Raw genomic sequence first — 16,067 nt, 5'->3', positions numbered from 1 at the left:
AAACAACAGCTGAAGAAGGGAGTGAGGAGCCAACTTGGAGAGGGAGGAAGGAGCAGTATATTATTTTTAACAGAATAGAAAACATTAGTTGAGGCAGTGTTATGCAGAGTCTGCAATTATCCTGGTTACTATTTCCTTTCCCTACTAAACTCTAAGCTGCTTGAGAGCAAGGGCCACGTCTTATCTTAAGTTTGTATCTTCCCCTTCAGCTCACCGAGTGCTCTGTGCAGTTAGTACTTAATAATTGTCAAATACAATTTCCTTGAATTCCCTCTGACTATTATGGTCACTTAGGTTCCCACATATTTCTTTATCTTGTTTCCCAAAGCCTGAATCAGGAAGAATTATCCTAGCTTTTTTTTTTTTTTGGCTAGGCAGTGGGGTTAAGTGACTTGCACATAGCTAGTAAGTGTTATGTGTCTGCGGTCGGATTTGAACTCAGGTCCTCCTGAATCCAGGGCCGGTGCTCTGTCTACTGCGCCACCTAGCTGCCCCTGTCTTAGCATTTTAATACCATCCAACACAGTAACAACAGTTGCATTCTTGAACATAGTCCGTGGACTAGCTACTGTTTTGTATCTAGGAAAGGAATATGGGAGGTTAGGGGCTTTTAGGGGCTTATTGTGGGAAAAGGAAAAGAATTAAGAGTTGAAAGATAAGCTTAAAAGGACTGAGGGAATATTTGTTTGGCTGGAGTGAGGAGAGTAAGTGTGGATACTTGCAAAGGTTAGGGCTAAGGACCTGATGACTTGTGATCAGAAAGAGCAGGAGTATGGAGCTACAGAGAACATTATGGAGAACTCTCATTCCAGAAGGTGAAAAAACTAGCTCTTGGAGAAAGGCAGAGGAAAAATCTCCATCCCTCCAAGTCTTGCTGGGTGGATGAGTGATGCTCAAGTCATTAAATCCCTAGCCTGCCCATCTGGGCTCCTGAGCAGGGGGAGTGGGCCTCAGAAGTCCCAGCAGTGTTCTGACAGGCCTGTTTTGGTCCTCCTGCACCCAGCATCCAGAAAGCTTTCCAGAGGGTTAGGGCAGGGTCAAAGAAGTGGGCCAAAAGCAATTAGCTGAGAGGGTTAAAAAAAATTTTTTTTTTCAAACCCTGAGACATCAGACAGGTTGTTCAAGTCCCTCAGACAGGCAGGGGGCTTTTGACCCTATAGCAAATGACAGCAGGGGAAAACAGCAACCAAAATGTTGAAAGTGGTAGACAGTCATTCAGTCAACAATATTTATTGAGTCCCCACTGTGCTCTGAGCTTGGAGCTGGACTGAAGGGTAGATTGGTTGTTGTCTCAGCGTGCTCATCCCACTGCTGCAACAGGACCCAGGCAGGGAGCTGCTAGCCTCTGGCAGGGCTGCACAGCAGGCTTTCCACCTTATGTATAAACGGCTTCTACTCATAAAATAAAGGGGTGGGGGGTGAGGAGAAATCTGGGTTTGTGTTATCAGGGAGTTATAATATAAACAAGCCTAAATGGTTATAATAGCCAGAGGGGGAGAGGGCCCTTTGCCAACTTATAGAGAACATAACAACTGCAGTTAATAAATAATCAAGCTACTCCTGTAAATATTTGCATATAAGGGCTTCAAAAGCTCCAAAGCCCAAGACAGGCCATTTGGGTGATTTGCTTAGAAAGAGAGGGAAAAAAATTGACCTGCTGGTCTGAGGCAGCCATAATAAGAGAGAGTATGGGCAGAAGACCAGAAAGGAAAAGAAAAACCCTCTAAAGTTTAATAAACAAAAAAGAGAATAAAAATAAATCTCCAGAGCTTTTATTTACAAACCTTGATGGAAGGGGAAGATAGAAGCTTATGGTGTGTGGGGTAGGGATGGGTGTGGGGGAAGAATTGTGTTTGTCCATGTGCTGCTGGCCAGTAAGGTTCCTTTGAGAGAAGAGGAGAGGGAGGGGGGAAATAAAAGACAAGACTTGTTTACTTTTCCTGACAACAGGAAACATATTAAATTAGTTCCACTCCTTAAAGATGCTCTTTCAAAGAATGCTTGCAGCTTCTGCTGTCTAACACTGAGAGGCCCCACACTGCACAATAAATGCCACTCCTTCTCTGGGGCAGTTTCTCAAACAAACTTTAGCTAGCGTATATGACATGTCACGTAAGGCCTGAGGCATCGCCCTGCCTCGTCTCTGGCTCCCTGCCTGTTCTCATGGCCTCCTCGTTGCCTGAGCTGGCATGGCTGGGATACGGGCAGAGCAACAAAATGTAGCGGGTAGGAGGAAAGGACCAGAAGGACCAGTGTTACCTAGTCACCTGGATCTGGGTACTGCAAGGTGGGGAGGTCTTTTCAGGCCTTTATAGAATGCTGCATCAGCCTCTCACTAGCTGCCTGATCCTATGTGAATTACTTAACATCCTTACGCCTCGCTCTCCTCATCTGTAAAATGGAAATAATTAAAGCTTCTACCCCACAGGGTTGTTGTGAGGATCAAATGAAATAACATTTGTCAAATAGGAACTAATATATAAATATCTACTCTTACACATACTAAAATATGACCTGGGACCCCCAGACATGAAGTGGCATGACAACAAAACAACAACAATGATAATAATGGAGCAGCTTCCATTTATATAATGCTTTAAGGTTTTGTGTAGTGATTTATAATTATTATTTCATCTGATCCTCAAAACAGCCTGTGAGGTAGGTGCTATTGATTTTCCTCGTTTTGCAGAGAGGAAACTAAGGCAGACAGAAATTAAATGACTCGCATAAGGTTACAAAGCTAGTAAGTGTCTGAGGGCAGATTTGAACTCAGGTCTTCAGACTCCAGGTCTGGCTCTTTGTCCACTGTGTACCCTAGCTGCCCAGGATCACATAGCTAGGATATATCAGAAGTCAAGGTCTTCAAGTCATAAGTCAAATGAGTATCTATCTGTCTGTCTATCTATTTATCTCTCCCTATCTATCAACTCATCTCTTTCTCTCCTTATCTATATATCTCTCCCTCTCCACTTATCTATCCCTTTCTTCTCCTCTCTCTCTTCTCTCTCTCTCTCTCTCTCTCTCTCTCTCTCTCTCTCTCTCTCTCTCTCTCTCTCTCTCTCTCTCTCTCTCCCTCTTTCTATCTACTTATCTGTCTCTATTTATCTACTTATCTATCTCCTCCCTTCTCATCAACCCCTATCTAAATACTCTCCTCCACACATACCTTCCTTTCCCTTCCCCAACCCCTACCTTTTCTAACTACTTGAGAGGTGGCAGGAAATTGAATAGTGAATAGACAACTACTTTGTATCTGGAAGCCTGAAGTTCAGGACTTACACAAGCTAGCTGGGTGATTTTGGACAAATCACTCAACTTTTCAGTGCTTTAGGCAACTGGCTAAGACTCTTTAGTTGCAGAGCAGATTCTAGTCTGCATTGGTAGAATGGATATCCTTATGAGAACCTCCCTGACCTCACAAAGTCCTCTATATAATCAAGTAAACAGTTATTCACTGATTTATTTCCATGCAGACTTATGATTTCATGGGTATACTGAACTTCCAGTTAGGAAACTAATATACATCAGCAACTCAGCTGTAACTTACAGCATTAGAAAGTTGCTTGGGAGCCCTAAGAATTGAAGTGACTTGTCCAAGGTCACATAGCCAGTATGTTTTAGTGGTAGAACCTGGGCCCAGGTCTTCCTGAGGCTGACCTTCCATCTGCTACACCATGCTTGTTCAGTTGTTTTCAATCACGTCTGACTCTTCATGATCCCATTTGGGTTTTCTTGGCAAAGATATTCAAGTGGTTTAGCATTTCCTTCTCTGGCTCACTTTACAGATGAGGAAACTGAGGCAAGCAGGGTTAAGTGACTTGCCCAGAATCACACAGCTAGTAAATTTCTGAAGCCAGGTTTGAACTCAGGAAGATGAGTCTTCCTGACTCCAGGCTAGACACTCTATCCACTGCAACCTGGCTGCCTTTTCTTATTGTGCTTCAGTTTTACGAAGTACTTTTCCTCACTTCATTACATAGAAACCCTGTGAAGCGGGTTATTACACAGTAAGTATATAATAAATATTTTGTTGTTGTTATTAGTTAAGTCTGACTCTTTGTGACCCCATTTGGGGTTTTCTTAGCAAAGATGCTAGAGTGGCTTGCAGCTCCTTTTATGAATGAGGAAACTGAGACCAACAGAGGAAAGTGATTTGCCCAGGGTGACACAGCTAGTCAGTGTCTGAGGCTGGATTTGAACTCAGGAAGTTGAATCTTTCTAACTCTAGCCCCTGCACTCTATTCGCTGAGCCACCTAGCTGTTGTAATAAATATAAAAAGTAATAAGTATTTTTATCTCCATTTTGCTAATGAGGAAATCTGAGACTATAAGAAATTAAGGGGCTTGCTTGAGTTCACAGAGCTAGGTATCTGGATCTTTTTGGAAATTCATATATGTTCAAAAGTTTAAGAAGCAAGTAAGCATCTGTTGAGTTCCCATTATATACAGAGTATTGGTGTAAGTACACTGTGGGGAGTTATAAAAAGAGAACCTATCACCTCTTCCTTAAGGAGAACCTGTAGTCTTAGATCTTAGACTGAATAGGCCACAAAATGATTTCTCTGGACACTGGCCAGATTATCAATATTCCTAACATGTTCACAGAAGTGAAAATAATTCTCCAGATGGGAGCTGACAAGAGTAGAAAGGTTTTGTCTCATTTGTAAACTGGACACATATGCAAAATAATGAAGTAATAGGAGCTAGGTAGAGTTCATAGGGAAAACAGAACCTGAGCTTAAAACGACATTTTATAGAAAGAGGGAGCATGTCTCAGAAGATAGCAGGAAATGTCACCCATGAAATCATAGGTGTGAGATGGAAAGGGTAAAAGGTAGGTAGTGTGGGATAGCTGATGGAGAGCTGAGCTAGGAGTCAGCAAGACTTGGGTTCAAGTCCCAGCGTGGACATATCCTGACTGTATTACTTTAGGCAAATTACTTAACTTCTCATTATCCCAGGCAATTTTCTAATGCTGGGATTCTCAATGTGTGTGTGTGTGTGTGTGTGTGTGTGTGTGTGTGTGTGTGTGTGTGTGTGTGTTTGAGAAAAGACCAAAATACTGAATCAGAAAAAGATGCAATAGGGGCCTGGATAATGTTGAACATTTTGATGCCAAACTTTCGAGGAAAAAAAATACACAGGGCAAACTGCTTGCCATTATGAGCTATTTTCTTGGCACATCCAATTAAAGTGTATGCAGGCCTGACAGCCATCTCCAGCCATCAACTGTGTGCACTGGTTCCAGTTCATAAGCATCTAGGATTTTCCACCATTCTTTCAGCTTTCAAAGGACAGGGTTAACTGCATGCCCTCAAACGGAGTTCAAAATGGTTTGTTAATCTCTATTAATCTGTTATTCCCATAATCAAATGCACATGCTTATTTTTCCTGGTTAAATTGTTAATGGTATTAAATTGGCAATTGGAACCCAAACCAGGCTGCAGATCTTTTCCTTATGATGTCTCTAGGGCTATCTTGTACTGTGGTCTTTTGGGGAGAACAATGAATTTTATCATTCTCAGTGACTTCCTTAACTCTTTACAGATGCCATCCCGCCCACTTTGTACAGGCCCTACTTTAGAATTGTCAGATTTGATGTCTCAGCAATGGAGAAGAATGCTTCCAACTTGGTGAAGGCAGAGTTCAGGGTCTTTCGGCTGCAAATCCTAAGGCCCGGGTGTCTGAGCAACGGATCGAGCTCTATCAGGTAAATTGTCTGGGATAGTTGGGATGATTTGTAACCTATTGGGAGAGGTCTTTCTACAGCTTTAGCTTTTTCACCCAATTTGGCCATCATGACAACTACATAATATAAGAGTGTTTATACCCTCATATGGGGAAGTAGCATAATACAGTAGACTTTAGAGTCAAAGGACTGGAGTTAAAATCCTAGAAATAATACTTTAAAAAAGAATAGAAGAAGAAATAACATTTATTGCCTGTGTGACCTTGGGCAAGTCACTGTTTTCCTCTTTGGTCAAATGAGGGGTTTGGACTGGATGGCCTAATTTGTAATCATATCATGATAGAGATGCCTCATGAATGAATACTCTGGGTGAAAAGCTTTTTCATGATGAAGTCAGCCAAGTGTTTCTGTAGAAAGAGCAGTGGTTTGGGGCTCAGAAGCCTTGGGTCCTAACTCTAACTCTGCTGTTTATTAGCTTTGAATCAGTTAAACTTCGTCTTCTATTTTCCTTAACTTTAAAATGGTAAAAATAATACCTGTCTTGACTACTTTACCAAGTGGTTGGGAGAATCAGATAAGATAACATGTCTTAATATCAAAGTGAAAGTACTTTTTAAGCTGCATAACAATCTATGTGTTTATTATTATTATTATTATTATTATTATTATTATTATTATTATTACTAAATCCCTTGAGAGGACACAACAGATTGATAGACAGTTCTCTGGGTAAAGTAGCTTCCTGCTTCATAATTCCTTTGAAACATAACCGCTAATTTTGGGGTAGTCTCATCCCCAAAGCAGAAGGGACATGGGGAAGGAGTCAGAGAAATAAAAATTACTTGAAGCATATAGAGAGGGCAGTGGCTGGGTCTGTAATGCAATCAATCAATTGATCAATCAAAAAGCATTGATGGAATGCCTGTCTATTGGGGCTGGGGATATAGATACAAAACTGATATAATGCTGCCCTCAAGCAGCTTCCGCTCTACAAGAAAAGCAAAGGGACTGAAAAAGGAGGAAAGATATAGTGGAGAGAGATGAGGAGGGAAGGGAAATGAGGAGGGAGTTTGAGAAATAGCACCAAGAGGGGACAAGGAGATAAAGGGCAAAGGAAATAGTCAGAGAGGGGAAGTAAAGAAGAAAGAAAAGTGGACTAGAAGGGGACAAGGCTTTCTTTTTCTCATAGAGGAATGGAAATCTTCACCACCACCCACTCCCACTTCTGATGCCCTGAAATATATCACTATGTTTCCTTTGGTGACAAAGTTTCTGACAAGAAAATATGTAATTTGAACGCATCCACTTATTACTGGATATTATACTTGTGTATTGTGACCATGCGTGTTATTTTTTTGAACCATTAAAAGTCTACAGAGAAACTATCTTTTGACACAGGGAGGGCTGGCAGAACAGGGCTGGAGTCTTTCATCGGCAGTAAGACAGCTGTTCTGAGGTGTTCTCCCATAAGCTATTTGGCCAGAACTGAAGGTCAGCTGTTCCAGCAGGTGTGTTCTATGATGATGATGGTGATGTAATTAATAATAGTTGACATTTATGTAGCTCTTCAAAGTTGGCAGAGCACTTTCTATGCATGATCTCGTTCAGTACTCACAACAGTCCTTGGAGGAGGAGCACTATTATTATCATCATCATCATCATCACCATTATTATTATTATTACTATTATTCCTCTTTTACCAGTGAAGAAATTAAAATTCAGAAAAGTTCAATGACTGGCCAAAGGGAGAACATAGCTTGTAGGTATCAAAAGCAGGAGTGAAACCAGAGTCTTCCTGACTCTAAGCCCACTATGTTATCCGCCATACCACATCATCTCTCATTATTAAAGCAGAACATGAAGAAAAGGGGGGGGGGCAGCTTATTTTAGTATGCAATAAAACCTCATTTGGCTGCCTTCATTTAAATGGTCACTATCCTTGCTTTATCTATGGGAGAAAAGTTTGTCAAGCAGATTGATTCTGCTTATATGCCAACAGAGTTTGAATACAAACATTTTTCGATCAGTAATTTCCATTCACATCATTGATGTGTTGATTGGAAAAGTTTTCATTTGTTATTAAAGTGGGTCCCAAAGGATCTCTACTTGGCAACATTTTGTAAACCCAGAAGCACTTAGTTCCTGTTAATGTACGTTCTTGAAAATTATAGAATTAAATTTCTTTAAAAATGTTAAAAATCATAAATTCATCCTGATCTCTCCCCCACAATATTCACTAGATATGTCCTCCTTCTTTTCATATTGTTATCTAGGGAAGGAAAAAGAAGAGATATTAGAACAGATAACAAAACTACTCTTGGAAGAAAAAGTAATCACCTTAGAGATTATTTAGTGCACGTCTGCTCTCTCTTCCATTTTATAGATGATGAAAATGGAATTAAGTGAAAGGATGGTTAAATGACTTGCCCAGAATTAAAACTCAGATCTTCTAGTTCCTAGGCTGATGAACATTCCATGACATTATGTGGCCATGAGCAATTACTGTGACAAATGGAGATCTGTATGAATATTGATTGTTGAGATCTGCTTTACTCCTAGCCTTTATTTCAAGTTATTGAGGGTGAATAAATCAACTGAGAATAAGAAAATGAATATAATAGGCTGTCTTTTGGGACAGTGAGTATTCAAGCAAAGGCAGGATGACCATTTACTGGGGATATTATACAAAGATGGGATGCTTGCACCAAGTGAGAGGTTGCATTAGATCAGGGGTGGGGAACCTGCAGCCTTGAGGCTACATGTAGCCCTCTAGGTCCTCAAGTGCAGCCCTTTGATTGAGGCCACGTGTGGCCTCGAGGCCCCAGGATCCCCACCCCTGCACTAGATGGTCTGTCGATCCCCTTTCACTCTTAGATTCTATGATTTTCTGTCTCTGCGAGGGTCTATTCTGGAAGAGCTCAGATATTGCTGGTACTAGTTGATCTTTGTTCTCATTCTACTCTTAAAATTTTTTAAACAGGCCCTTCGAGGCCATCGAGTCCCTTCTCCCCAACAACCCTTTCTTATCTCAGCCTCATTTTACAGATGAAGAAATTACGGCCCATAGAGGTTAAGTGATTTGCCCAAAGGGGCAGAGTAAAGATTCAAACTCGGGTCTTGTGATCCTTATGTCCAACATTCCTTCCATGGCACCATGTTACTAAAGGGAGATTGTCCCCTTAAGGTATGTTGGATCATGGAATCATGGATGTAGAGTGGTGAAGGATCTTAGAGGCCAGCTAGTTCAGTTTTACAGATAAGGAAACCAAGCCCAAGTAGTGGAAGTGGTTTGCTCAGGGTCACACAAGTAGAGTCCAAACTCAAATTCAGGCCCTTTGACTCCAAATCTAACATTCATCCTGTTGCATCATGCTTCCTCTTACAGTTTGGGTTCAAGGTTCTCCCACAACATGTCCCATCATGCCATGATTAGAATTAGAATACGGACCTGGATGGAACCCACATATCATTTCTAATGGCTTTTCATGTTTTTCTTCAAAGTAATTGATCACTTAAATAATGCTATTTTACCAGGGCTACACAGGAACTGTTGTCTCTCACTCCCTATGAGAGAGACCTTAGGAGCTGAAGCTTCTATTTGAAAGACACATTTGGTTTGGCAGAGGACCTTGGAACTTCGATTCTGCTCTCTCAGCTCTCCTGTAGAATTCTCTGTCATCACTCAGGAGGAAGGGAAGATCCCAGGGCTGTCTTTCTTTGCCCCCTGCGATGCTAATCATTGCCAAAGAGCATACATTTATTTGATCCCGGTATGATTTCAAATGTACACCAAGATTTGGGACAATATTAGAGGGATAAAATCTTTATACAGAGGGAAAGAAAAAAACAACATTAAGTAAGAAAGTTTTGCCAGCTATGAATAGCCCTAGCAATGTTTTTAAAGATTTATGCCAAATGCAACCTTTATTGGAATTTGATCAGATAAAGCTCCAATGATTTGGGAATGCCTTTGAACCTACGGTATTTATCATAACTCTTGGCCACTTTGGACATTCAAGTACATCTTTCTTTGATTAAGTTGCTCCTGTATTTGTGATTAAATCTCTTCCAGAATCATGAGTTTGGGAAAGGGAAATGGGAAAAGAGAATCCCCTTCTGAAGGAACATTCCAGAAACAAGCCAGGGGCACCATCCTAGAGGAGGGGAAACTCGGGGGCAACCAGTTAGCTTGTCTGTATACCATAAGAACTGGATCAGAGCCACCATCTAACCAGTTCAGTGGCACCATGGAAACACTGTAGTGCTAAAACCAGAGAAACGACTCTTAGGGTTGAAGGAAACCTAGAGATCATCTAGTTAAACCATTTCATTTTACAGATGAGGAAACTGAGGCCCATAGAGGTCAAGCAATTTGCCCAGGATCATACAAAGACTTTAATTAGAGAACCAGGACTAGAAGGATAATAATAACAATAATAACTAACATTTACATAGTGTTGTAATATCTGGAAGGTACTTCAGACATATATAACTTAATCTTTATTATTACCTTGTGAGATAGGTGCTGCTATTCTTCCCATTTTATAGGTAAAGACACTGGAGCCAAGAGGGGTTAAATGACGTGCTCAGTGGGGTTCAAACTCTGACTCCCAAGTCCAGTTCTCTTTTCCCTATTATGCCACCCCTATGCAACTATAGAGTTGGCATCCATGGCTGGGTCTATTCTCTATAATAATGACCTCAGAGGATTTTCTGTGTCCTGGATACAATCATAATAACAATAATAGTAGATATCCTTAATTTCCTCTTAATAGCCATTAGCAGTTTGTATCCAGCAAAATATCCAAACCCATCTTGAAGCTGTTGGTCATTTGTAGCTTTTACCACATATCAGAATTAAAAATTTTATATATTTACAACCCAATCTATCAAATGGTAAAGTATAACTTCCTACATTTGATGGATCAGGACCAGGCACAGTCCTAATACATTCACAGTTTAAACTACAGAGAGGCCATAATTGCCTCAGAATCCTTCCTTGTTTGGGAGAAGAGGTGCTAGTAAGTTCAAACTTCATGATGAGCAATCCTTAGGTGTGAATTGCCATACTGGAACTCAGTTACCAGGGGAATGGTCTCACTCTCCTACTACAGGGGGTGAAGAAGTCCTCTTCTGCAAACCAGCTAGACCAATAAGATGTTATAGGTAGTGCAGAAATTCCTCTAATTTCTCTTCAAGTGATGTTCTTCTCTGATCAAGGAACTTCCTCCCAACATCCTGGGGTTTGTTGAGTAATTCATGTGGCAGTCTTGTATTTTCAGCTCACACTTTTGGGATACATTCTCAGCTCTTCTGAAGCATGGGAATTATAAAACATAACTTTAATCACGTAATAATGAAGTTAGCAATGTATATTCCTTACATAAAGATTGGAGTATGCCTTTCTATTAGTCCTTCAAGGACAGAATTTTAGTATGTTTCACTCAAATAATTCCATGCTAAAAATTTATTTCCATATTCTCCACTTGGTAAATGTTTAATTGGATAGAATATGTATTTTGTGAAATTTGAGTTTATTAACTGGTAACTTTTGATTTCCAGTTATGGAAGAAACTTTGCCTTCCATATTCATATCGGTTGTGATTCTAGAAATGCTGACCTTATCTTCTCTCAGACTTCTCCTTTCCAGATAGAAAAGCCATTTAGGTCAATGCTTTCAGACAGGAGCCACCAGATTGTTTTCAAGACTAAGTTATTAGCTTCAAACCACTGAGCAGTAACATGTTAAAATAACTTACTAGGGAAGCAATGTGGTGTGTTTGGGTCATACGTCATAAAGCATCACGAGAAAAGCCACCAAAATGCTGCCTTTTATCACGATGTTAATGTGAGGCTGCATATATTGGGTCCCTGATAGACTGGGAGAATGGAATCTGCTGAGCATTCCCCATTAATCATTAGAGAAGGAATGTGTTGAGTTGAAATGAGCTTGCTACCTTACCCAGTGTGTTTCAGTGGAGCTCTAGATTTCCAACAAGGGAATAAAAATTCCAGGTCAAGGGGAACAATGGAATTGTGCAGGAGCACACATTTGCAGCATTTTTACTATCACCTCTAGCTGCCCTGGGAACTTTGGGAGAAATGGCTTTTTTTTGGAAATATGTCTTAAGTCTTCTTGGATTTCCATACTGAGTTACCAAATTGGATTATATTTACACTATTGGCAGTTGGTTAAATCTTGGGTTATGTATGGGTTGGTTAAATATTGGGTAATGTAGTTGAATGATAATATGGATAATATGACAATGGTGATTCCAAAGCTATATGTCTTTGGAATCTGAAGTCAGAGGACAGTGTTCAAATCCTTCTTCTGATATTTACTACCTCTGTCACCTTTGGCAAGACACTTGACCTCCAGGGGCCTTGATTTTCTCATCTGTAAAATCAGGTTCTTCACCTCAATGACCATAGAGCTCCCTTCCCCTTCTAGATCCATTATCTAGGACAATAGTGGGCTTTAGTTATGGATAGTCATTTTGCAATACCACTACCCTATCTATTCCACCCCACACCTCCAACCCTTTGTGATGATGCCTCCGCCTATAGACTGCGCATAGATGGATGCTTGGTCTAGTGCTTGCCTTTACCACTAACTTGCTGTTGGATCATGGGAAGTCCAGCTCACCTCTCTGAGGCTTAGTTTCTTTGTAAAGTAAAAGGAATTAGATCTCTAAAGTCATTACTATCTCTAATGCCCCTTAGTGCTCTAATTGTAGTACAAGATCAGAGAAACAAGTTCTATTTTAAAGGAAATTCTGGTGTGAACTATGTATGGAACATAGCCTTGATGGGGTTAATAAGAGTTTTCTCTATTTTTCTCCTCAGAGCTACATATACTCCCTCTGTCTCTATCTCTGTCTTTATCTCTATTTCTGTCTTTATTTATCCTTGTCTCTGTTTTTGTGTCTCCTTTTCTCTGTCAGTCTGTGTCTCTTCGTTTGTCTCTCTATCTCTGTCTCTGTCTTTATGTCTCCATTTCACTGTGTCTTTGTCTCTCTCTGTCTCTCTGTCTCTGTCTGTCTGTCTCTCATACACACACACACACACACACACACACACACACACACACACACACACACACAGAGTTTGGCTTTCATTTCTCATTTTGCCCAGGGGTGCACAAAATAAAAAAAGAGGTCAGCCAAAAAAAGAGTGGCTGTTAAATTAGATTTACAAAAAGTGCTACTGAAAGAGGTCATACTGTGCTTCTGTTGTCCAAGATTTTATGGCATACAATCCCCTTCACACCGATCCTTACTGAGGCGCCACTCTGGTAGGCAGACACAGCATAGTACCCCCCTTTTAAAAAAATGTCTCATGATATAATAAACACGTTGTATGCACGAGACCATTAACATCCAGATTTTTGCAAACTGAACAGAAGCCACACTGCCCTCCTAGGGAAAGTAGATCATTGTCACTCCTGTAGAGGGCTGATGCTGTCCTCTGGGTTTGATGATTCTCTTTGTGAATGGGTGTGGTCAAAAAAGGCTAATTCGTGACCAGTTGTACTTTCCATTCAAGATTGCTTCTGTAGCTGCTATTTTCAGAGTCTGGCACTGTTGCAATTCTGACTTTAGACTAATGCTGTACTTGATACCTTTCCTTAAAAATAAAAATGAGAACCCAATTCCTACTGTTCCATAGCAGGTTAGACCATCTGCCGCTGTTTTCCAAGGGCTCTTAAGCTGGGGTTTCGAAAACTCGAATTCTATTCTATTGCAAAGGAAAGAGCACTGACTTTCGAGTTGAGCAGGGCCTGCTTTTGAATCTGGCCATTGTTACTCCCTGCCTTTGTGACCTAGGGCAAGTCACTTAATGTCTTTGGGGACAGGGGATTGGACTCGATGACCTCCAAAAGCACTTCTTTCTAGCTCTAAATCCTATGGTTCTAGGTAAATCACTTCCACTTTGGAGGCTCATTTCCCTCATCTGCAAAATGAGTCTATTGGATTAGCAGATGTTCTCTAAGATCTGCAACTCTAAGTATTGTTCAGTAAAGTTAACAAAATAATGCCTAATAAATCTCAGAGAGGTAGCAAGAGCTGGCCTCAAAACCAGAATGACCTGAGTTTAAATCCTGCCTTGGACCCATATTGTTGTATGGCCCTAGATGAGTCACTGAACTCAGTGTTCTAAGAAATTCCCTAAAAGTTGTAGAGCAGTGGCTGGTCTGCATTGGTATGGAGGGGCCTATTCACCTATCCTAGTGAAACTACAAACCCAGTGACTTGATCCCCCTATCCCTCTGTTAAAGCAGTCTGCCATGGATTTAATAGTCAATCAACAATGTGGTCAGCATTCTCATGCCTCCTTAGGTCTTTCTTTAGCTGGTTAATTCTGTTTGTAATTTTTCCAGTTCAAACTACTGTATAGATATTGCTTTGGTTTCTTGCTGTCATCCATCCTATTGATGTATGAGCAGTGCTTCAAATAATGAATTCTATAATTATACATCTAGAAGGAAGGACCTTAGAGTTTATGTAGTCCAACACTGTCATTTTAGTCAACAAGTAGACAAGCATTTATTAAGCACACACTTTGTACTAAGCCCTGGGCTCTGGGAATACAAAAAACAAGCAAGAAGAAAGACAGTCATTCCTCCCTACTCCCATCCCTCTTCCCCTCCTGGAACTTACATTCTAATGGGAGAAGACAGCAATAGGGAGCTGAGAAGTGTAAAAGGGAAGAGAGAAGGTACTTATGAGATTGCATGATAGAGAAAGTCCAGAGAGTCAGGAGTAGAACCCAAAGAAGAATAAAGACATGGGCACTTTCTGGGCATTTTCCTTAAATTGGAAGGTAAGAATTTTATAGATGAAGAGACAGAGCCCCAAAGAAGTTAAATGACTTATCTGTCACACAATTAGTAAGAGTTTGAAGCAGGATTTGAACTCAGGTCTCTCTGACTTTTAAGTCTAGCACTCTACTACCAAGCTTCCTATCTGCCTTTTGCAGATGAGGAAATTGAAGTCTTTGGGGTTGATGACTTTCTTCTTCATCTTGATCATCATCTTCTCCTTCTCCTCCTCCTCCTCTTTCTTCTCCTCCACTTTTTTCTCCTTCTTTCTCCTCCTCCTTCTTTCTTTTTCTTCTCCTTTTCCTTCTCCTTCTCCTCCTCCTCCTCCTCCTCCTCCTCCTCCTCTTCCTCCTCTTCCTTCCTCCTCAAGTTATGAGATTCACAAGACTGTGTTCCAGGCCAGTAAGCCTTAGGAAAAGGTTGAGGTTTCAGGTGCTCATTGGAACTTGTCCACATTCTAGAGTTTGCCGATATGTTAGCACTATGCTTTGTTAGCACCTCAGGGCCATTGTACTCTTGTATCCCCAGTACCCAGTGCTATGCCTTGCATATAGGGATAGGGACTGGATTTTCTTAGTATAGGGAAGTTTCTGCTGAGGAAAATCACACTACTAGCCAAGGTTTGTACCTTCTCTGCATCTTACAGTCATAAAGGCTCCTCTAGAATGGTGATGTCAAATTCTCTTGTGGCCCACACCTTAAGCAGCTAACAGAACTCTCCAATGCAGCCCAAACTAGATTAAAATGTAATTGGAAAATGTTTGAAAATAGGTAAAAATACAATACAGCACAGATAATGGTAGTTTGTGTGTGTATGTGTGTGTGTGGGTGTGTGTGTGGGTGTGTGTGTGTAAGTCAATATGTGGCCTGGCAGGGAGTTTGACACCACTGAGTCTAGGGCACTGAGAATTTCAGTGATTTATTCAGGATTACACAGCCCATATGTGTCAGAGGCATAACTAGAACTTTTCTTGATGGCTCTGAAGCCAACTTTCTATCCACCATGGCTGTTCTACACTACCTTGCATATTGTAGCCACTTAATAAAGGTTGGGCTGAATTGAATTGTGACCCTTTCAGATTCTGGTTTATAACCTGTTAATTAGCAACTCAATTAGCAACTCAAACCAAGGAAAGAAAATTTTGTTTGTTGGATTTCCCTGATTCAAACTGTGTTTCCTCTTTTTTTTTCTTTTTCTTAAAAAAAATAGTGTTATTGCTTTTTTTTTTCACATCAATCATTTGCAGATATACTACTCCATTCACTGAGCCCTCCCTTGTAACAAGGCAGAATAGTTAAACAAAACCAACAATTGTCTGAACATCATACTCGTTTGCAAATTACTCCTGATCATTTATGCCATAAACACCTGGGAATGAGGTTAAGGTTGGCATCCACTGATAGTACATTGAAAAGAATCCCAGATTTGAAGTCAGAGGAACAGAATCCAAATCCCAACTCTTCCACTTGCTGCTTCATCTGTAAAATGAGCAGCATATAGGATTATAAATTTAGAGTTGGGAGAAACCTCAGAGGCCTTATAGTCTAACCCCCCAC

At 40.7% G+C, this 16,067-nt stretch overlaps 1 protein-coding gene across 1 annotated transcript in view; it reads left to right on the top strand.

Moving 5' to 3' along the window:
* The window catches only part of TGFB2 (transforming growth factor beta 2), a 95,776-nt gene that overhangs the window by 59,553 nt on the left and 20,156 nt on the right, over positions 1–16,067 (top strand). The window contains 2 exon segments of the mRNA XM_020982253.2: positions 5,548–5,661; positions 5,664–5,710. Coding sequence (XP_020837912.1) covers positions 5,548–5,661; positions 5,664–5,710 — 161 coding nt within the window.

Source organism: Phascolarctos cinereus, unplaced genomic scaffold (assembly GCF_003287225.1).
Source record: "Phascolarctos cinereus isolate Bilbo 61053 unplaced genomic scaffold, phaCin_HiC Scaffold_5;HRSCAF=322, whole genome shotgun sequence".
Classification (NCBI taxonomy): Eukaryota; Metazoa; Chordata; class Mammalia; order Diprotodontia; family Phascolarctidae; genus Phascolarctos; species Phascolarctos cinereus.
This window is presented reverse-complemented; position numbering and strand designations above follow the sequence as displayed.